We start from the raw sequence: 22,986 nt of genomic DNA on the forward strand, positions 1-22,986 counted from the left end.
AGGCTGCAGTTTCTAGCTTTAAACACAGTCAGTCCTAAACTGTTCTTAGCATGATTTTAACTACTTTAAAATAGAAGTTTCCAGTAAAAAAATTTGCAAGATACTGACATTATTTTAAAATATACACAGTGACTACTGAAACAGTATCTACAGTTACTATTATAAAAACAGTAAAAAGCTTCAGAACGAATAAAGATTTCTTAATTCTCAGATACATTCAAGTACACTGCCACGTGGAGCACCTCTTACCCACTCTCCTTCATGTCCAAGTCATCAAACATCTGAATGAGGGAGACAGCGACTTCATAGATGTCCTTGGTTATCACTGGCTCCTCCAAGAGGTGAGGAGAAAGCTAGAAAGAGGAAGAGGAAAAGCCAAAACAGGATCACCAAGGAAACTCGTGTTGGATGGGTGACCCGCGAGTTTACCACCGTAACAAATACCCCGAACCAACATGGCATCGTTTGCAGCCAGTATCTGGTGAATGCTAAGCGTCAAGCCCTTCTCAAGGCCCCGACACTCACGGCACACACGTCGCGGGAGCAACGGAGGAGTCAGGGTCCACACGTACAGAAGTGAGACCTCTGGTGGGAAATCTATTCCGAAAACGAAGGAAAAGTTGCTCCCAATGCCGGTGGAGCCAGGAAGAGCTTCTGGTCAGAGGCAGTGCTCATGCCCTGACCTCAGAGCGCCTGAGGACTGCAACAGCATCATGTGGGAAGTAGCCCTAAAAATCACAAGTACTGGGAGAAGGCAACAGCCCGTCTGTATCTGCCAATTTACAGTAATAATATAACCATGTCATATTATAGCTACCAAGCTTTTTGAGGGGGTCCCTAGACTACTTTTAATTGTGTATTAAAACAAAGCCACATGGAGGGCAGTTCCTTTAAACTTGCCCTTCAGGTGCTTCTCTGGAACACTGGGGTTCAACCACATCCACAGACTCCCTGGTGAGGTTAGAATTACCAGCCTGAGCTGAGAGTGTTCATAGGACCAAGGCCATCACTGCATATCTCTCCAGAATATCCAGCATTAGGTTATGTCATTGTTGCCATAAAATCTATTTTATAGCCATACTGAGTTTTTTCACCAAGAATATTTTTGTTTATTTTGTTTATTTAATAATTTTACTTATCAAGTACTGTATGAAAGACACAACATTTGATTTTGTGAAAAACAGATCAGAAGACTTCAGGAGAAACTCCTTTTCCAATTTTTACTTAGAGTAAATTAAGTCAGCTTGTATTCAAATAATCCATGTTTCATTAAAATTACAATTCTACTAATATAAATATGACAAATTGACTCTTATTTAATCAATAATTTTGAATAAGCATTCTTGACGTTCAACCTTTAAATAATTTGCTACTTTACCCAAACAATAACCAGTATTTACCATAACACAACCAGACAAAAAAGAAATAGAAGAAAAGGTATACTTTTCACAAACTCCAACAGGAGATCCAAATCCATCTAGAATTGTTTTCCTACAAACAAGTTGTGGGAAAAGCATGACATCAGTTCACAAGTGATTTCACTGAGTTCTAGAATCCAAGCCTAGAGAATATTTTTTGAACACACTGCTAAGATACCAAACATAGCCCTGCTTTCTCCAAGCCAGCCTTGACACAGGTGACAAAGGACATACACTAGTCACAGCCCACCCATCGACCTGTTGAACCCATCCCCTTCTGTTTGCGGAGAGGAAACCAGGAGGAGGCACGACAGACAAGCCTCCGCATTCCCGGAGAGCACGGTGTGGGCAGGCAGTGGAGTGAAGTGCACTGCAGAGGGCATGCTCAGTCAGGAGCGGGACTGTGGAGGGAAGCGCTGCTATTCACAGAGGCGGGGCCAGGGTGGCTCCAGTCAGCCCACCCACCGGTGCCCAGTGCTCAGCGACCATGATGTTTCTGTTCCAAGCTGAGGCCCTGGAGCCCTGCCTGTCTGCCTCCATCCCAGTCGGCCTCGCCCGGGCCAACCAGCCTGTCCGGGAAGCAACCCGTCCCACACCATCCTCCCAATTCCCCTTCAAATGGATTACAGCAAAACCAAGCAGAATTATAGAACAGTGATGCTCTAGGGTGGTGGAGTGTGCTCCAAAAAGAACCCACGGGGAGGCCTGGGGAGTGGGCCATGCGCTGCTGCTGGACCAGGCTGCAGATCACGGGTGGCCACAATTTATCCCAGTTCGCGATTACATTTTATGTCCTTTCCTACGGGCAGGTTTTGTGAGGGTTTTTTGGCGATTAAAAAAAAAGTTGAAAATGAAGCATGAAAAGGGCTCTTCAAAGGACACTGAAAGTAACAGCCAGAGTTGGTAACAGAAAGACCAGGAGGGCATCATGGGACCCAGGGGAATGGTGAGCTTCAAGAAAATCAAAGTGGCCAACAGGGTCAAATATTAGAGAGAGCTCAGGGGGTGCAGGGCCGAGTGCTCTGGCCCTCACGAGGTGGTTACCTGTGACACTGGGGGGTGCAGTCCTGGCTGAGAGGCGGCAGTGAGTGGGGGGAGGGGGGAGAAGTGGGCGCTGGGAGTGCAAAGTCTGGCAAAAGCTATGAGAAACAGCGCACCTAACGTGGGTGTCTCTTAAGATGAAAGAGACTCAGTGCCGTTTAAATGTGGACAAGATGCTAGGAAAGACACAGAGAGGAGGGCAGTGAATCAGACGAGGCCCCTAAGGAGGTGGGAAGGTATGAGACAACCACAGGGTGGAGAGGCCGCTGCTCTGGAGGAGGAGGACCTTCTCCCTCGCAACACGAGACAGCGTGCTGAGTAATCACATGACAGCACGACTAATCACGGTAATAAAACTGTGATTTTAACAAAGGCCCTCTGACTCCAAAAATTATAATAGAATCTACATAAAGCACCTTTTCTGTAAGGCTTAAAATTAATACAGAGTTAAATCTTGAGTATCGGTTCATTGAAACCCTAAGTGACACCGATCAGGACATACGGTAAACAGCGCTGGGGCCAGATGTCCTCTAGCAGGTGAACACGATGCACCCATCTGCTGCCAGGGCCTACACGGGCTCAGGGCACGTGCCCAGGCCAGACCCCGCTCCTCAGCATATCCACAAGGAATCAAACACAAAATACACATCAACAGAAGTCAATCAGACATTGGCCAGGTGAAAAGACTAGTAAAGCATTATTACTCTCATATTCCAAAATGGGTCAGACAAGGCACAATGGTTAAATGTTATAAATACGGGCCCTCTCCCCTCCACCTTGAATACGGGCTGCACTTAGAGAGACTTGTTTCCAACCACGGAGTCCAGTAAGAAAAGGAAAGAATGTGTCTCCTTACTCTGTTCATAACCTTGGGGGGGGGGGGCAGTGACAGACAATAAACAAACAAACTAACCTAATATACATATATACATATATATATATATATATATATATATATACATATACACATATATATATACACACACACACACACATACATATATATGGAAAAAGAAAAGGAGGGCAGAGTAACGCTACAAGGGAGAAACCTGGTAACCACCACCGGGGCCAGGAGATAAGGGCATGTCACCAGCGATGAGCCGTGCTGCTGGTTACTATGTGATGGAACGACACTTCCCCCCGGTGGTCTTCCTCCCCCAAACTCATAGCCCCGGTCTAATCATGAGAAAAACACCAGAAAAATTCCAGTAAAATGGGGCATCCTACAAAATACCTGGCCAGTTCTCCTAAAAATCATCAAGCTCATCAAAAATAAGAGAAGTCTGAGAAACTGTCACAGCCCAGGGGAACCTAAGGAGACATGACAGGTAAACACAATGTGGGATCCTAGAGCAGAAAAAGAACATTAGGGAAAACCAGTGAAATCCAAACAAACTCAAGTTCAGCTAATAGTAATGTTCCAGTGTTAGTTTCTTAGTTCTGACAGGTTTGGGGTTTTTTTGAAGTGCTACAAAGTAAATGTTAACTGTAGACTCTAGGTGATGGACACACGGGTGTTCACTACAAAATTTCTTTCAACTTTTCTGTTTTGAAATACTGTCATTTTAAAAGCTGGGAGAGGACCTCCCTGGTGGCGCAGTGGTTAAGAACCCGCCTGCCAATGCAGGGGACACGGGTTTTGAGCCCTGGTCTGGGAATATCCCACATGCCACGGGGCAACTAAGCCCGTGCACCACAACTACTGAATCTGCGCTCTAGAGCCCGCGAGCCACAACTACTGAGCCCGTGTGCCACAACTACTGAAGCCCACGTGCCTAGAGCCCATGCTCCGCAACAAGAGGAGCCACTGCAGTGAGAAGCCCGTGCACTGCAACGGAGAGTAGCCCCGCTCGCCGCAGCTAAAGCCCACGCGCAGCAACAAAGACCCAATGCAGCCAAAAATAAATAAACTAATTAATTTTTTGAAAAAAATTAAAAGCTGGGAGGAAAAAAAAGAAGTGCTACATTCTAATGGCCATCACTGGCCTCCCTCTGACATGATTAGATTTGACAAAATACATCTTCTAATGAGGTGAACCCTAGTCAGCCAACTCATTGTAGTAGAGACTGTTTACTTTAACATTACAGATTTTTTTTTTTTTTTTTGGCCGAGCTGCGCGGCATGCGGGATCTTAGTTCCCCAACCAGGGATCAAACCCATGTCCCCTACATTGGGAGCCCGGAGTCTTAACCACTGGACCGCCAGGGAAGTCCCTACAGATGTTTTTAATAAAAGTCAAACTCTTATATAGAGCAATTTGGCAACACGCATCAAAATTCTAAATGCACACATCCTCTGACCCACTTCCAGGAAGGCACAACCTACACAGGGGTCCTCAAAAGAGGTGTTTTACTCCCATCCCAGGGATGTCCAGAAACATTTTTGGTTGTCACAGGGGGGTGGGGATGGGAAGGAGCCCTACTTGCATCTGGTGGGTCAAGGCCAGCAGAGCTGTTAAATATCAAGCATCCTAATGCACAGGACAGCCCCCGCCATACAGAATTACCTGGCCCAAAATACCAACTGTGCTGAGGCTAAGAAACCCTGGCCTACAAGATGTACCTTCACATGCACAAAGATGTTCTCTTTAGCACTGTTTTTAATAAGAAAAGATAAGAAACACTGGAGATTAGTTAAATAAAGAATAATCTTTACTACATGCACCCCAATGTTCATAGCAGCACTATTCACAATAGCCAAGGCATAGAAGCAACCTAAATGTCCATCGACAGATGAATGGGTAAAGAAGATGTGGTACATATATACAATGGGATACTACTCAGCCATAGAAAAGAATGAAATAATGCCATTTGCAGCAACATGGATGGACCTAGAGATTATCATACTAAGTGAAGTAAGTCAGACAGAGAAAGACAAATACCATATGATATCTCTTACATGTGGAATCTAAAATATGATACAAATGAACTTATTTGCAAAAAGACTCAGAGACATAGAAAACAAACTTCTAGTTATGAAAGGGGAAAAGGGGTGGGGGAGAGATAAATTAGGGGTTTGGGATTAGCAGATACCAACTACTACATATAAAATACATAAACAGTTAAGGTCCTACTGTATAGCACAGGGAACTATATTCAAGACCCTGTAATAAACCATAATGGAAAAGAATATGAAAAAGAATATATATACACACACAATATATATATAACCGAATCACTTTGTACACCAGAAACTAACACAACATTGTAAATCAACCATACTTCAATTTTAAAAAAAGAATAATCTTTATATTTATATTCACATAAAAGAATGTCATGTAGCTCTAAAAAGGGAATGAAGAAACTATATGACATGTAAAAAATGTGAAAAGGTAAGTGAAAAAAAAACAAGATGCACATAGAATGCTATCATTCTGTAAAAAAGAGAAACAATACATCCATATTTGCTTGTAAATATGGAAAGATCCAGAGAAATTAATGACAATAATTTAGTGGGGGAACTGGGCAGACAATGGACAGGAGTAGGAAGGAGATATTTTATACCTGCATATACTCTTCGATCTTCAAATCCTATAAATGTATTACCCACGTGAAAACAACTGTAAATCAACTGCAACTTTTCATAAGAATATGTTATCACACACTGTTCCCACAATGCAATCCTTCTTCAGTTTAGAGCAATACAACTTATATTAGAAAATTTAATTTAACAGAAATAAAATTACCTCCTACCCTCAGCTGAATCTGCAATTTTGTAGCTGACCAAAAGCTGACATTTTTTTCTTCAACATCAATAAAGTACAAAAGCAGTTTGAATAAATTTCACCGGGACACACAGAGTGCTTATCATGCTCACGTTTATGACAACAAACCCCGGAGCTTCCTTCCTCTTATTCTTCTCCAGCCCCATCCCACACCATCTCTCTGCTCCAATTTTAAGCTCCAAAAGAGCCTTGCAGTTGTAGCTAATAAATGCAGGTGTGATCAAATACAAAAGTACATTCACTGTAAAGGAAACAATGCGTTCCAACATACCCTGCTATGATGAACATGCTCCAAATCATTAAGATAATACTCCTCAACTGCATAGGGCTTTCCTTCCACTTCAAAAATATAAGCAGGGTTCACCTTGTTCTGAACAGGAACAGCAAAGTAATCTGCAAACTCTTTACAGTTGATGGTGGCTGACATCAGGACTACCTACAGAGTAAGAAAAACCATTAAAACAGACAAAATGATGATGATGATAATAACTGAAATGAAATACTTTTACAATTCTAGGCTTGTCTTCTGTTTTAATAATTTTCAAAACTTTAACTGAATACTTCAATTTGATCTCCAGTGTAATTCAAATTATTACAGTTTAAAGAATGCTCAGAGATGCCAACTTTTAAATTTCTCTTCAATTGCTTTATCAAGTGAGAAACTACATTTCTCCAATTATGCTAAATTACAACCATTAACCTAAAAGGACACTTTGCATCAGAAAGCTAACTTAAGGGCTTCCCTGATGGTGCAGTGGTTAAGAATCCGCCTGCCAATGCAGGGGACACAGGTTCGAGCCCTGGTCCGGGAAGATCCCACATGCCGTGGAGCAACTAAACCCGTGCGCCACAACTACTGAGCCTGCGCTCTAGAGGCCGTGAGCCACAGCTACTGAGCCCACTTGCCACAACTACTGAAGCCTGCACACCTAGAGCCCGTGCTCCACAGCAAGAGAAGCCACTGCAATGAGAAGCCCATGCACCGCAACGAAGAGTAGCCCCCGCTCGCCACAACTAGAGAAAGCCCGCGTGCAGCAACGAAGACCCAACACAGCCGAAAATAAAATAAATAAAATAATTTATATTTAAAAAAAAAAAGCTACAGCTAAAAAAAAAAAAAGAAAGCTAACTTAAGACAGAATAAGCTACTAGATGTTATGCTCCAGAAAAATGAGGGCGTAAAGAGCACCAAAGAGAGGGCTTCTCTGGTGGCGCAGTGATTAAGAATCTGCTTGCCAATGTAGGGGACACGGGTTCGAGCCCTGGTCCGGGAAGATCCCACATGCCGCAGAGCAACGAATCCCATGTGCCACAACAGAGCCTGCGCTCTGGAGCCTGCAAGCCACAACTACTGAGCCCACGAGCCACAACTACTGAGCCCACATGCCACAACTACTGAAGCCCACATGCCTAGAGCCTGTGCTCCGCAACAAGAGAAGCCACTGCAATGAGAAGACGGCACACCGCAACAAAGAGTAACCCCCACTCGCTGCAACTAGAAAAAGCCCACGCGCAGCAACAAAGACCCAACGCAGACAAAAATAAATAAATAAAATAAATAAATTTATTAAAAATATAAAAAAGCTCTTTAAAAAAAAAGGCACGAAAGAGGAAGAAGAAAAGGGGCCCATAAAACCTTGACTCTAAGCCGTGAAACTGGAGAAGCCCCAGGACGGCCGCTGTGCCGCAGCCCAGGGGAACCAGTCCAGACCAAGTGGGACAGCAGAGGCTCAGGGACTCACCACAGGTTTCAGTTTTGCCAAAAAGCAAATATGGGATGACATCCTTAAGAAACTCAGCCATGAATACCAGAGGCAGCATCCACAGTCCATCAGCTATGCCCTGGAGAAGGTGGCAGCATTACAAAGGGTCTGCGCCATCCACCAGTCTCCAAAATGCTAAGCAGGAGGTAAACACAGCTACCTGCTGACCACTGACTACCTACTATGTTTCTGAAGTGTAAATCTTAGCAGAAAAGTAAAAACTTTACACAGGTATTATTAATACACTTACTGGGTAAACAAAATGTCTGTATTTTCCCAGCTAATGTTAGATACAAGAGGTCAAAGTCCTGCTGACCAGAACTCACTGAGACAAGATGCTTGTGGTTAGAAGGCAGGCTCTGAGAAACCACTTGGGGTGTAAGAGTGGCCCCCAAGGGGCACACCCATTGCAGCAGATGTTCTCTAAACCACCTACCAAGGAACAGTGAGGCTAAGGAACTGCAAGGCTTTTGTTCTACTGAGGCAGCAGGCGACGAGAAGGTCAAATCTGGACTGCTCAAAGCTACGAGGTTCCGTGCTGCCACCAACTTCCCTGTCGTGCGCCCTCCCCCAAGCAGCTCTCAGCCTCTCCTCCAGACAGACCATTCAACAGCCTGCCCAAGACACCTGCTTGTCCAGGGTGGCCTGGGCTGAGTCTGGTCAGCCAGCGGTGACAGCACGGTCAGCAGGCTGGGGGATGGCACAAAGCCAGGGACCTCTAAAGGTTTGGGTGGGGAGCGGAAGGGGGGATTGGAAGGCCCATCTGCCCGTGCTCCTGCATCTAAGTCTCTGACAGCCACTCTCTTTCTAAAAAGTAAGAAAAAAGGAATTTTGGGGCTTCCCTCGTGGCGCAGTGGTTAAGAATCCGCCTGCCAATGCAGGGGACACGGGTTCGAGCCCTGGTCCGGGAAGATCCCACATGCCGTGAAGCAACTAAACCCATGCGCCACAACTACTGAGCCTGCGCTCTAGAGCCTGCAAGTCACAACTACTGAGCCCGTGAGCCACAACTACTGAAGCCCATGCACCTAGAGCCCGTGCTCCACAACAAGAGAAGCCACTGCAATGAGAAGCCCGCGCACCACAACGAAGAATAGCCCCTGCTCACCACAACTAGAGAAAGCCCACGTGCAGCAACAAAGACCCAACGCAGGCAAAAATAAATAAATTTATTAAAAAAAAAAAGAAAGGTCCAGATTCTGGGGACTTCCTTGGCAGTCCAGTGGTTAAGACTCCACGTTTCCTATGCAGGGGGCGTGGGTTCAATCCCTGGTCAGGAAACTGAGATCCCACATGCCCCAAGGCACGGCCAAAAAACAAAAAAAAAGAAAAAGAAAGGTCCAGACTTGTTGAACAACCTTCAATGTCATCTTTAAGATTCAGAAAAAGGAATGAAATAGCCAAATTCTCTCATTCATTTTATAGTCATCTCAAGCAATAAGACAACTTATTGCAAATTTCGGGCTCCATTTAGTCAGCACCCACCAGGTGAGACAGTGAGCCTCCTAAGGGTGATGTCCCCACCTTGGGGCAGGGTGGGAACGTCTCCCTGAACGGACAGAGAGACGAAACACTTGAAGACAAAATATGTTATGATGTAGAGGGCATCTGCTTTCCAATAACAGCAAATCCTTCCACAGTTCCTTTATATAATGAACGACATGCACCCAATCACTGCTGCTTCTGAAAGACTCCTACTTAGCATGGCTGGGTTGACCTATGTCTAAACTGCATAATAATTATAAACCTTTTGCTATTTTGGCCTAGTTCACTTCTTTGTCCTTTTTGCTCAAACAGAATGTAAGCAATGTTTACCATTTTTGCCACGGACTTCCAGTTAGCCCCTAACTCAAGTCTCCTATAGTAACAGTGCATGTAACTATTCTCAAACTTCAATGTGACTCAGTGCTACTTTTAAAACAGAGATTACAGATATAGTCACATACCTTCAGATTATGGTACCTATTCAACCAAAAGCAGTGCTCTAATACCCAGCATTTCATTAGCGTCAACTATCATCAGATCATTTTCTGCAGCCTGGAGAATATTTCACAATTTAATGCAACATAATAACCAAAAAGTACTCCATAGTCTGATCATACGACAGCTCCCTTTAGCCAGCTTCCTAGCAAGATCTGGAGGACTACACAAGACAATGAACAACTAGTTTCTATTAAAATAAAGAGAAACAAAACTAAACAATAAATCGTAACCCTAAATGTTTCAGTTACTCATGAAATCAACTTTACCTTCACAAAACGTGAATTTGTCCTTAGAAGTTTGCGGACGACCAACAAGAGGAAATCCATTTCTTCAGTTCGCTCGTGTACCTGCAAAATAGAAAGGGGGCACACCCAACGTGGGAAGGCACATGTCACCGCTGAGTGACTGGAGGGCAAGGGGTTCAACGGTGCGCCTAGGGGCCTGGGGACTAAGTCTCTGCGCTAAACGCCGTTCCTCAGGAAACTATCACTCCTGGTTAAGAGGAAGCAAAGAACGGTGGCCCACAAACCAGAGAGCACACGAGGGGCGTGTGCGTCACTGTCGCCCCCAGCGCCCGTGCTTCTCTGTAGGGCCCTACTGGCATCTGGACAGAGGAATGTTTAGCGCTCTCGGCCCTGCCCACTGCGACAACACAAAGCATCCCACCACCGAGAAGCAGCAGACCAGCCTCCCTCTGCCGCTCCCGGCCCACAGCACCCCTCTGCATGGGCATATTTACGCTACTACTTCAGCAAGGGAGTGCAGGGCGGTGGCTATGCCCCGGCAGCAGTGCCCCCTGCCTGGCAGGCTGGAGCTCACAGGGTGGGCTCCGGAAGAGCTGGCTCAGTCAGAACAGGTAGCGCAGGGCTGGCTGAAGAGCTGAGGGCAATCGGAAGCCCCGCAGTAGCACCCGGGGAAATGGGGCTGTGGGGTCCCCCGGGGGCCTGCTGCTCAGGCAGCGCCCTCCAGGCCGGGTCCCCGAGGGCCTGTCCCGAACCAGCCAACACCCAGGGCTAAGTCACGTGTGGCCGTTTCTCTACACTTAGTCGGGCTCCCCAAGGCATAAGGGGACAGCAGATTCTACTCTGGGACATTCCTCTGCCCAAGTGGAGAGATTAGCTGAGTCTGAAAGAGGGCGCTCCCTTCTCCTCCAGGCGAAAGGCTCCATTGTTTGTTCTCTAGCCGGCTCCTTCCCGGCCGCGCTTCCCACTGAAGCAGGTATGGACAAAGTAGTACAGAGAAAAGAAAAAACACAGCAGCTGAAAAGTATTTAACGTTCTGGCCTAACGGCTGGAAACCCTAACAGACACCTTATTAATCTAACTCTCATTTCATTCTATCACCAAACCCCAGAGCACTTCCTCAACACAAACATCCTGCCTCGCGTACTTAACAAAGAAAAATAAAGGCTGTGCTCAGGCAAGAGCCCCAAAGTGACCTCTCCTTAGCGCTGAGACTCCCCTGGCCTCCACACCACCACTACAGCCTCCAGAGCTCTGACTTCACACAACACGGCTTCTCCCAGTTGCTGGAGGCCGGGCTGCCTCCCCCTCCGGCCCTGAGGACTCCACTCACCCCTATATCCCAGGATGCCCACAGTCCTCTCCCTGTCCCAGGCCCTTCTCCGTTGCCCATAATTACACATATCTCAGTAGATATGTGTCTCCCCAGCAGAGTGGCTAAGAGCAGAAACTACAACTCCTGCATCTTTATAACCTCAGCACCTAATGAGGCAGGTACTCAAAAAATGTTTACTAAACAAATGATTCACCTGAAGCTAGTTTATTCTTTTTCAAGAGCTAAGAACTTAAGGACATGATCATTCCATTTTCAACTGCCTGGCCACCTTCAACTTGGTAGATTTCTTTTGGAATTCAAATCATCCTGCACAATAGGAACAATATTCTTTGTAAAACTGAAACTTCAGGTCTATCCAACCCATTAATTCTTTAAGCAAATAGTTATTAGAACACCTACGAGGCGCTGGGGACACGGTGGTAGAGTAGGAAGCTGCTCGTGTAACCAAGTGACGAGGCACTCCCTGTAGGACAAGCTCCTGCACAGTGTAGCTGACCTGTGTTCAGCTACCATCACACAGCTTCAGGAAAGAATGCACCCAGTAACGCAGTGTGCATGGGCATGTCCACGCCACTCAGGCGTGTGTGTGCAAAGATACCTCCTAACACAGTCAGAAAGTTGCTGGATCTACAGAAATAAATGGAGGCATGAGAAGTAGAGCTCTGGAGTGAACTACCCCACAACACCATGCTATCTGGAGGCCTCAGTAAAAGGCTCAACAACAAACGGTAGCTACTGTGGACTGTGTAATACCACCTTTGGGCATACTGCCTAAGTTTGAATTTCATCACTACCTAAAGACACTCAAAACTGCCAAAAGTCATAAAGAAAAATTATGAACCATACTGCACATCACACTGTATTGCAAAGAATAACAACATATTTTCCACCTTTTACTCTCCCAAACAACAGTAATTTAAAACCAAGTAAATGTACACAAGCTAGTAAATGCACCCATTCAGCTTTACCTGCAGTATCGATGGAAGAAATTTTCACATATTAAGGTATGGGGAAGTCATTCTGGCTTATACATGACATGCTTGGACTTATGCTAATTAGAACAGCCTTGTTTTGTGGCCTGTCACACAGGCATTGTGCATCTGCTTTAACCACTAACGACGAGAATGCACTGAAACATAAAAATGGAGTAACTATGGTTCAGGCATCCAAAATGGAGCCGGGTGGCCCTTGTGGATGTGGTTTCAGACACGCTTCTCCATCACTTGGAACCTGAACTTTCTGAACTGCATCAGACTGAAGGACACCTCCAGCCATTCTCAAAACAGTATCCGCCGGCAGCTGCCGACTGCAACCTTATTATGGTCTCAAGGTCTCCGCTTACAACTATGCAACCATTCCAGACCCCAACCGATCCTTGCTTAACTAGCACCCTTATTTCTCTCCAGCTCCGATCCTAATTCTCAACAAACAACTTGTATTTTTCAGTTTTTGCTTTTATAAGCCCCCCATTTTGTAGTCCAGCAGAACCCAATTCAACTGCTTCTTTAATCTGTGTGTCCCAGGCTATAGTCCTCAGTTTGGCTCAAATAACACTCTTTTCTATTCCTATTACAGATTGTTTACTGATTACTTCCATTGGCAGTATGTTTTGGTATTATACTGATCACACAGCATATCAAGAGAATGGAGAGACCTTTCCCTAAAGGGCTGCTCAGGGGGTTTCATTCCAGCCTCCATCAGGTACTCCAGCCCCACCTCACAGTCTCCCACAAATCCTATTTATTTGCTGATGTTTCTAACGCCACAAGAAACAAGTAAAGCTTCTCAAGGCATAATTACTGATGAGGTTTAAAACTCAAGAGTTTGGGGTAGAGGCATTTCCAAAGCTCCTGGGAAAACTGTTTGAACACAGCATCTCCCCACCTCAAAAAACTTTATAAACAAAATTGGGAATTCCCTGGTGGTCCAGCGGTTAGGACTCAGCGTTCTCACTGCAGAGGGCGCAGGTTCAATCCCTGGTCAGGGAACTAAGATCCCACAAGCCGCGTGGCGCGGCCTAAACAGAACAGAATAGAATCAAATCAAAATCAATTAAATATTCCATCCTTACTGAGAAAAGTCGAGAAACCTAAGACTGGCACAAAGACAGTGTTCACAATACTTTATTAGAGATTTTTTTAGAAAAATGAATAGATCAATATCATCTATTTACTTTATTCATTTTCTTAAAAGATATTATTATCCTTGTTTTACTAGATGGAAAGTATCTGTAAGGCACTAAAAATACCTACAGACAATTAAAGTTCTTAATTGTCTGATGTGGCTAACACTCTAAACCAGGGTCAGCAGCCTTTCCCTGTAAAAGGCCAGAGGGCAAATACTTCCAGCTTCACGGAACATACGGTCCTGTTCCAACTATTCATCTCTTCTGTAGAACACCAGCAATCATAAACAAAGAGCAAAACTGTGTGCCAATAAAACTTTACTTACAAAAACAGGGGCCAACTCTGGCCTGAGGGCTGTAGTCTGCCAACCCCTGCTCTAAACAAGGATTCACAGTCCTCAACCTCCCCACCTGCATTTTGGAAGTAAGAGCAAAGGATAAAAACAGAAAATCAACATTCTAAGTAGAATAAGCAGATATAGACCCAAATTACTTTTTGACACTTTACAAGTAACTTGCACTGTGTTCTCTTATCAAATAGGAATATGAACATAAGAGCAGAGCACTTACTTCATCGATGAAGACATGTGTGAATTCCATCAAACTCTTGGCACTAACTATTTTCTGAAGCAGCACTCCGGTTGTCATATAAATTAACTTGGTATCTTCTGTCGCTATTTTCTCCAACCCTACCTAAAATTGGGGAAGGAAAAAAGAAAGGAGAAGTTTTTCAGTTTAAATGGTTCACATTTAATTACCAAAAAATGCTATGCTCATTTCATAATGAAGGTAAGAAAGGGAAAAAAAATTACTGTATATCACAAAAAATATAGGGTCTAAATTAAAACTGAAATTCTCAAGTTGATTTTTCTTCTTCTTCTTCTTCTTTGCTGATGGGTGGAGAGATTGGCCTATCTAGTCGTACTTCCCGTATCATTTTTATGTTAAAATGATTGTGTATGAAGACATCTTCAACATAAAGATATAACTGAAAGATAAAATTATATAAAAGCCATTCTCAAATCTGAGCATTCGCACTTCTTTTCTATTCAACTGAGAAAGACACTAAAGTTATCAATATTTTCAAGAACTTCAGAGATTCACTGTTTCTAAAATTATGCCATAATTCTGCTCTATAAGCAACCAATTTCATTTTCTTTTCCAGCAGAAAATAATCACACCTTATCATCAACTTATATAAAATTAAAAATTAACAAAGAGGGACTTCCCTGGCGGTCCAGTGGTTAAGACTCTGCGCTTGCAACACAGGGGGCATGGGTTCAATCCCTGGTCAAGGAACTAAGATCCCACATGCCATGTGGCATGGCCAAAAAGTAAATTAAAAAAAAAAATTAACAGAGAGAGATGGCTCCCTCTCTCAGTCTCACCTGATAGCCCACCAAACCACCCAAAGTCCAGGCGCGCTCTTTACTGATCCACCTGGCGATGCTGCTGGCCCCGATCTTCCGTGGCTGGGTGACCACAATGTTGCAGTAGGTAGAGCGTTGGATGTAATGATCCAAGATATACTGCGGGAGCTGAGTACTTTTACCACTACCGGTGGCACCGTGTATAATTACCACAGAATTACTTTCTATCAAAGAAATGACCTAGAATTAAAACAAAAAACAAACCTTCAAAATTGCCACAAATTTAACAATGATGTAATAAAGTATTACCTATGAACCAAAAGCTTTATCTCAAGAAGACTTTCAGAATTTATTTTCTTTTCATCCTTAAAAGTTAAATTATTACCTAACCACCTAAACATCACAAACGAGAGAAAGAAGGTTACTAATGGCTGCTGAATTTGAAACCAATTTGAACACTGTGAACAATAACTAATGGCCACAGTAATTCAGGCCAAGTTCACTGATCCCTATGTCTCAATTTCTTCGACTATAAATATGAAAACACCAAAATGAATTTCTATAGCTCTTGCTAAGTCTAAATTTCTATTATTTTAAAATTTTGTAATGAACTTCCGTGTAATTCTACTGAGAAACATGAAAACACAGCTGTTATTACACTCAAGTGGCTTTAAATTCTCATTTGAAACTCTTCAGACACACTTTAAAACAATGAACTTCTAGTGCGCCACGTACAGACTGCATGGAGCGGCCCGAGAACGCCAGCCCGATCTCTCCCCACCGCTCCCCGCCTCCACCCTAGATATGTGTAAGCTCTTATCACTCTAGCAATTGCCATGGTCAGGGAATACAAATTAATTTGAATACTGGCCTCTTAAAAATTAATAAAGTATATCTACTCTACAAAAGCTGCATGATTCGATCTAAAGCAAAATAAAAATTAAATTTAGAACATTTACAATTTATTCCTATCTATAACCACTTCTTCCGCTAGTACAGTTAAGGTTTCAATACGCTTACTTTTACCCATGTTTAATAACATGTAACTAATTAAAAGTGTAATCATCCTGCTGCTATATTGCCCAACATTGTTCTTAAAATTACATATCAATGACTGATCCATCACCAGGCAAACAAACGAGGCAGAGAGTAAAGGAAACCCAGTGGAATGCTAGAGAAGACTGCGCTGAGGGCATTATTTGCTTTCTAAAAAGTCTGGGCAGCCGGTATTGCGAGAAGCAGCTCTCCTGGGGCCCAGCAGGTGTTTACTCACACTTATTTCAGAGCAGGGACGACTAGGTGAATAATGAGCTCAGGGGAAGGCTGAACAAGTGAAGCACTGCCGAAAGGAAGGCCATCCACACGCTTATTACACAAAACCACCTCCCCAGGGTGCCTGCCCAGCACCTCATCACCTTCAGACCAGAAACCAAGTGCTGGGTCGCCGGCATTTAGTCAAACAACAAAATTACATTATGACAAAAATAATTTTACCTCTTCCTTACATCGATTTATAGGCAAATCAGGATATTTATAAGTTGTCTCTGGGATGCACATCACACTGCTTGATTTAGCTAAAGGTGGCCTTGGACCTGGATTCAGACAAAACAAATACAATGCTATTTCTTATATGAAAAAAGACAAGGTAAACAACCTACTGTTTTATCTATATACACAGCAAGCTGTACACACACACAAATACATATTCTACAGGCTAACACTGTGAGCAGGGTAATTAGGAAATTTCCTTAGCACCCACTGCGAATAATTTATACAAGCTGAGCACCATCTTACCCTCCATCACAGCAATCAGTGTTGTAGGCTCAGCACTACCTTCTAAGATAAAAGATGTGCAGAGCACAGTACTCATCACTTGAAAATGGCACAAAAATGTTTAGCTTAAAGAACAAACTTTTATTTGAAATTTCACACCAATTTGTTAAGTGTTCATTCCTTGCTACTAAATCCGTAGTAGACAACCAAACACCATAAGGATACCTTAGGAACAAGCACCCTGGAAGGGACAACTTTACTCTGACAAAGACACACCCTGGGGCGCTTCCCTGGTGGTACAGTGGTTGACAGTCCGCCTGCCAATACAGGGGACACGGGTTCGATCCCTGGTCCGGGAAGATCCTACATGCCGTGGAGCAACTAAGCCCGTGTGTCACAACTACTGAGCCTGCGCTCTAGAGCCCGTGAGACACGACTACTGAGCCCACGTGCCACAACTACTGAAGCCCGCGTGCCTACAGCCCGTGCTCCACAATGAGAAAAGCCACCGCAATGAGAAGCCCGTGCACTGCAATGAAGAGTAGCCCCTGCTCACTGCAACTAGAGAAGGCCTGTTAAGCAGCAAATAAGACCCAACACAGCCAAAAATAAATAAATTAAATTAAATAAATTTATTATTTAAAAAAAAAAGAAAGACACACCCTGGGGAGCTCTGCCCAGCTCCGCTATTGAACGTCCTCCTGTAAATACACGCACTATACTCCGGGGATGCCACAAATTCTTGATAAATCATCAAAATTCACAGGATACAGACTTCTATTGGGAAATAAGTTTTACTTCCAAAGTAAATAAACTTTGAAAGCTTCCCTGTCCCCCCAAACTCAGCACTGAGCTGGCTCCCTCCCCAGGTCTCCCCCCAACGCCCCCCTCCCTGTTCCTCCCAGCCCTTCGCTCCCCCGCCCCAGCCTCTCCCTCTGCCCCGCCGTCGCCCTTCCCACTTGACACACGTGTCCATGCTTTGTTTTTGCCCTCCTGCATTTTCTCCTGCACATACTCTCAGTTTCAAAATCGGTCTAACTATGTAATGAAAATATGGCTATTTTCCTATAGTTGAATCAAGATGTGCAGTACTTGTTCTGAATTTTAAGAACAGAGGAGCCAGTTCTGTTCTCTCTCAAAACAAAAACAGCTTCTTTGTGGAAACAGAGTTCCTTCTAGGGCATCGCGGCACTAACTTCGGGGGAAAGTTCTCTAAGTCGTGCCCTCAACAGCTTTCTAACCTTCTAGTCACCTCACTACTGACCGCCAAACTCCACAAAGTGTGCACTTCCGTCCACTCTCACATCTCACTCTCCTTCCGTTGCTCCGCTTAGCTTTTAAGAAACACAATCACTGACGCTGTCCTGTGTTCCCACTGGTATACTTGCGCTCAATCTCACCCCTTCCAGAAGCACTCTCAGCTAAAAAGCCCTTTAATTTAACCACACTACCTTCAAAACATGTAGCAAAACTCAATGTGTAAACAGTTCCTAACTTACAAATGGTTCCAAGATTTTATTAAATTATGTACAATTCTAAATGATGGCTGGGTACCCAGGCCAGTCTACAAATGCAAGAACTGAGATGATATATGCATAAATAGGGAAAAAATAGAGACCTTCCCATTCTTGGTGTTGGTAGGCTTATCAATCAATAATAGGCCTTTTTAACACAAAGGGAAGGGATGAGACTTCATGCGGCCCAACGAACGAGGAGAGACAGAGGGAGGAGCTCCTGAGCTGCTATACCGCTGGGAGATGCAGTGACAGGGAGTGGGACACAGGGTGAGAGGGACAAGGCCTGCATGGGGAAGAGAGGTGACACAGACTCTTTAGAAAGACAGAAAGGTAGCAGCTGTATTTTTTGCTCAGAACCTGCAGCCGTGGCTCACGGTGCTGCTGAACAAGCCATCACTTTGACAACACTGACGTGACTTACATTCCTTGATTACATGCATTTTGAAGGTTGCTGCTTAAAGACAGAAATGCTACAAGAAAAAAACTGCAAAAGTCCTAACTGTATTGTCCAAACCACAGCCTTCTCTCTATTTAACAAGAAACACAGGCTGACATTTTTAGGTCACTGGCTGCAGCCGACCTGAGCGCAAATCAAGTCCAGCCCCCACACCCACCGCCAGAGGGAGGACCAGAAGCAAAAGACACGCTCACGGCTGTGCAGCTCTTTCACCTGTGCAGCAGCAACCAAATCAAAGGAGGGGGCCAGGAAAACATGACAGGTAAGTTCTCAGAGAAGACGGGTAACAACGCAGATCAACAAACCACATACAGCGAAGTGTAATCCAAAAGTGATATGAGAAATACCTCAACCTCAAATTTTATTTTCCTGTTATCTCTTTATCTGAGGTTATTAACATTAAAATATCTCACATGAACTGGAAAAAACTGGAAACCATGAAAACTGCTAGTTTCTCAAATACAAAAAATCTAACCAAAAAAATTCAGCAGTCAGGGTTCCAAACAGTATATAATGGATTTTAACCGGAGCACATAATAACGTTTCTTATCATAAAATCTAGACACTGTACACTACAGAAAATAAGTTTAATTACTACATTGCTGATTTAAGTATAAAATTAAATCTTCAAAATAATTACATATCACTTTTTCCAAGTATGGGTTGGTATTCCAAACACAAAATTAAACTTAATTTGAATATTTCCCTTTTCAGTTATTAAAAACTCCAGACAGGCCATTCTCTTAAACTCAAAAAAAAAGCTATCAAAGGGATGGAAACCACCACCAAAAATATCACCAAATTAAAAGGGAGGTAGCACTGTGGCCTTTAATCACAACTAAGGACACCATGCCAGGACAAATTCAAAACTGCTATATGAAAACAACAGAAACCCCGCAGGAGTCCACAGCCTGGAACCAAGGTCAAGCTGTTCAGAAATGCTATTAAATCTCAATTTTTAAAAAATGATTTACTTTAAACTATATACAATGATTCTAATGTAATTCACAGAATTCACTGAATGTGCATTCTTGGATTTCTACTCAGAAATGATTTTTTAAAACAGTTATATAGATGAAATAACACCTGGATCATGCCAAAAGCAAAGGTATTTTTTTAATTATTATTATTTTTTAATTTATTATTTATTTATTTATTTTGGCTGCGTTGGGTCTTTGTTGCAGTACATGGGCTTCTCACTGCGGTGGCTTCTCTTGTTGCAGAGCACGGGCTCTAGGCACACGGGCTTCAGTAGTTGTGGCATGCAGGCTCAGTAGTTGTGACGTGCGGGCTCCAGAGCGCAGGCTCAGTAGTTGCGGCTCACGGGCTTAGTTGCTACATGGCATGTGGGATCTTCCCAGACCAGGGCTCGAATCCATGTCCCCTGCTGTTAGGTGGATTCTTAACCACTGCACCACCAGGGAAGTCCCAGCAAAGGTATTTTGAATCAAAGTATTTTAAACTGGATATAACAAAATTTTCACGTTGAAACCTTGGGGCTGGACTGGAATTAGAGGTACAAGTGTAATCTCACAGTTTTAATGTAAACAGACAGAATAGGGATAGAAATAGCTGTGTATACACACACACACACACACACACACACACACACACACGAGAACCTCATCTCCTTCCCATAGGCACTGCCGCACTTCAAAGCATGGAGCAGCACCTCCTGCTTCCTGCGGCCCCTCTCCTCCCTCACATCCCCATCCATGCATCACCTGGTCCTGTCCGGGCATCCCACGACCAGCTCCCCACTCCGTGCCATCACCCCAGTCATCAGTCACCATCCAGTCTCACCTGGACTTCTCCTCATGTCCATGCTGGTCCCCACCAGTCCAGTCTCTCCAATATGACCAGAGTGGTCTTCTCAAAACACTGATCTCATCCCTCGACGTTCCCACACACACACACACTCATGCCAAGGTAAACCTAGAACTTTCAACAACTTCCCCTTGCTCTGAGTATTAAGACTAAAATTCTTGGGCTTCCCGGGTGGCGCAGTAGTTGAGAGTCCACCTGCCGATGCAGGGGACACGGGTTCGTGCCCTGGTCCGGGAAGATCCCACATGCCGTGGAGCGGCTGGGCCCGTGAGCCATGGCCGCTGAGGCGTGTCCGGAGCCTGTGCTGCGCAGCGGGAGAGGCCACAACAGTGAGAGGCCCTCGTACCGCAAAAACAAAAAAACAAACAAACAAACAAAAAAAAACCTAAAATTCTTAGTCATGGCCCCAGGCCCTATCACCAGTTGTGCCTATATCTCATCCAGCCTCATCCAACACAACCTCATTCGTCTTCTACTGCTCCTGTGACACGTGATCCCAACCTTAGTAGCTTAAAACAACACACATTTACAGTATTCTCTTACAGCTCTGAACGTCAGAGGTCCAAAAGCAGTCTGGGCTAAGATCCAGAGGTCTGCACAGCTGGTTCCTTCTGGAGGCTCTGTGGGGCAGAACCCATTCCCCACCTCTTCAGCTTCAAGAAGCCGCCTGCACTCCCTAGCTCACCGCCCCCTCCTTGTATCACTCCGGCTTCTGTCCTTACATCTACGACTGACTCTGCTTACAGCCCTGCGATTACACCAGACCCACCCCCAGTCCCTCCACCTCAAGCTCCTCAACTTAATCTGTAAAGTTCCTTTTACCATGTGATGTAGCACAGTCACCACATGTTCTGAAGAGGAGGGTGAGGATCTCTGTGGAGGGCTATTATTCAGTCTCCAGCTGACCCTGCCCACCCACACCCCAGGCTTTCTCCTATTACAGGCCCTCTGCATACATTTCCCCCTCCCCCTGATCCCCAAACTCTCTAGGTAACTTCTATAACTTCCATTAATTCTTCAGCTCCAAGCTCAATTGTTACTTTCCTGATACCCCAGCTAAAGGCAGAAACCCTTGTCCTAAGTCCCCAGAGAGTTTATCTTTCAGAGGATTTACCTCCAAAAGCATTTATTTGTGTAACTACATGATTAAATGATAATCTCTGTAAGAGGAGGGACCAGGTCTTTTTAACTTATATTCTCATTGCTTCACACCATCCCTGGCACACACCTTGATAAACATTGGTCGTTGAGTCAATCCTCCAAGTGCAGTCAAAGCTATATGACTGCCTAGTGAAAAGCTCCAAATATATTAAGATGCCATGGACAGAGAAAGCAAATAGCAGTTTCAAATATGAATCCAAATCAAAAGTTACAAGAGCAGACACTTGCACTTACAGGCACTCATTTGTCATCTAGCCATCTCCACACAGCGGCAATCCCTATGGCAGGCTCCAGGACCCACAGTGGTGTGCTCGGGGTTTGTATATGTGAGTGCAACAAGAAGGATCACATCATCAAGAGTCTTCTGAAAACTAACACACTTCCCCAAAAGGAAATATTAAATGACAGATGTCTTTCCACAATAACACACAGCTATTTCAGGCTTCTATCAAAGTCCACACACTCCCCTACACAGATAAAAGTCACCAGGCCTCTGTTCACTGACATTTAAGAGACTCCTAGGGCTTCCCATGAATAAGCAACAGTGCAATAAATGCTCTTACGCGCACTACGCTGTACTTTTCTTAGAATAAGTAAATACTGAATCAAAGGACACACTATCTCTTTGAACTATCACTTCTGGTAATAATGTACTGGGTCGTTCACACAAATATTCCTCCTGAGGACAACTAAAGATGCTAGACGAAATATACAAACATCATGTTTAAAAAACCGAAAGCTTGGCAAGAGAGAGAGGAAACACCAGGCCAAAGTCTATAATAAGGCAAGGACACAGAGAGGAAGACAAAGAACTCAAAGCTGCTTCTGCCTTAGGAGAAAGATGAACAATGAGAAATTAGTCTGCATATAGTAGAGTGACCAAAAAAATGAAAAATACAAAACTGCATGAGAGAGTGGAGCATAGATAATGGCTCAGAATTTTCCAGAATTGATGAAAGATACCAATATTTTATATTGTCAAGAAACCCAAATAAAGACCAAGAAGAATAAGGATTAGTATACTTTTATGTATGGACTATATTTCATAATTTTCAAAAAGGCTGGAAAATATTACCCTAACCCCAACTTCTGTCCCTAAGTCCGAGCATAAGTACACAGAGTAGAAAGAAAGGAGGCAGAACTTCCTGACTGAATTGGTAGGAAGTTTGTGACGGATAACCTTTTATAAAGCAAAAAAATCAAAAACTTACTTCTGTCATATGAATACGGTCTAATGCTAATAAGACA

At 44.0% G+C, this 22,986-nt stretch overlaps 1 protein-coding gene across 2 annotated transcripts in view; it reads right to left on the reverse strand.

Annotated features, from left to right (window-relative positions):
* TDRD9 (tudor domain containing 9) overlaps positions 1-22,986 on the reverse strand; it is a gene marked incomplete at both ends in the record, with an annotated part of 105,368 nt that overhangs the window by 64,838 nt on the left and 17,544 nt on the right. For both annotated transcript variants that reach the window (XM_082848159.1, XM_082848158.1), the window contains 6 exons: positions 250-353; positions 6,456-6,620; positions 10,197-10,277; positions 14,204-14,326; positions 15,022-15,243; positions 16,498-16,595. In XM_082848159.1, the coding sequence (XP_082704285.1) occupies positions 250-353; positions 6,456-6,620; positions 10,197-10,277; positions 14,204-14,326; positions 15,022-15,243; positions 16,498-16,595 (793 nt within the window). The remainder of the gene's footprint in view (positions 1-249; positions 354-6,455; positions 6,621-10,196; positions 10,278-14,203; positions 14,327-15,021; positions 15,244-16,497; positions 16,596-22,986) is intronic.

This window comes from Leucopleurus acutus (genome assembly GCF_964270905.1).
Source record: "Leucopleurus acutus genome assembly, chromosome: 1".
Taxonomy (NCBI): Eukaryota; Metazoa; Chordata; class Mammalia; order Artiodactyla; family Delphinidae; genus Leucopleurus; species Leucopleurus acutus.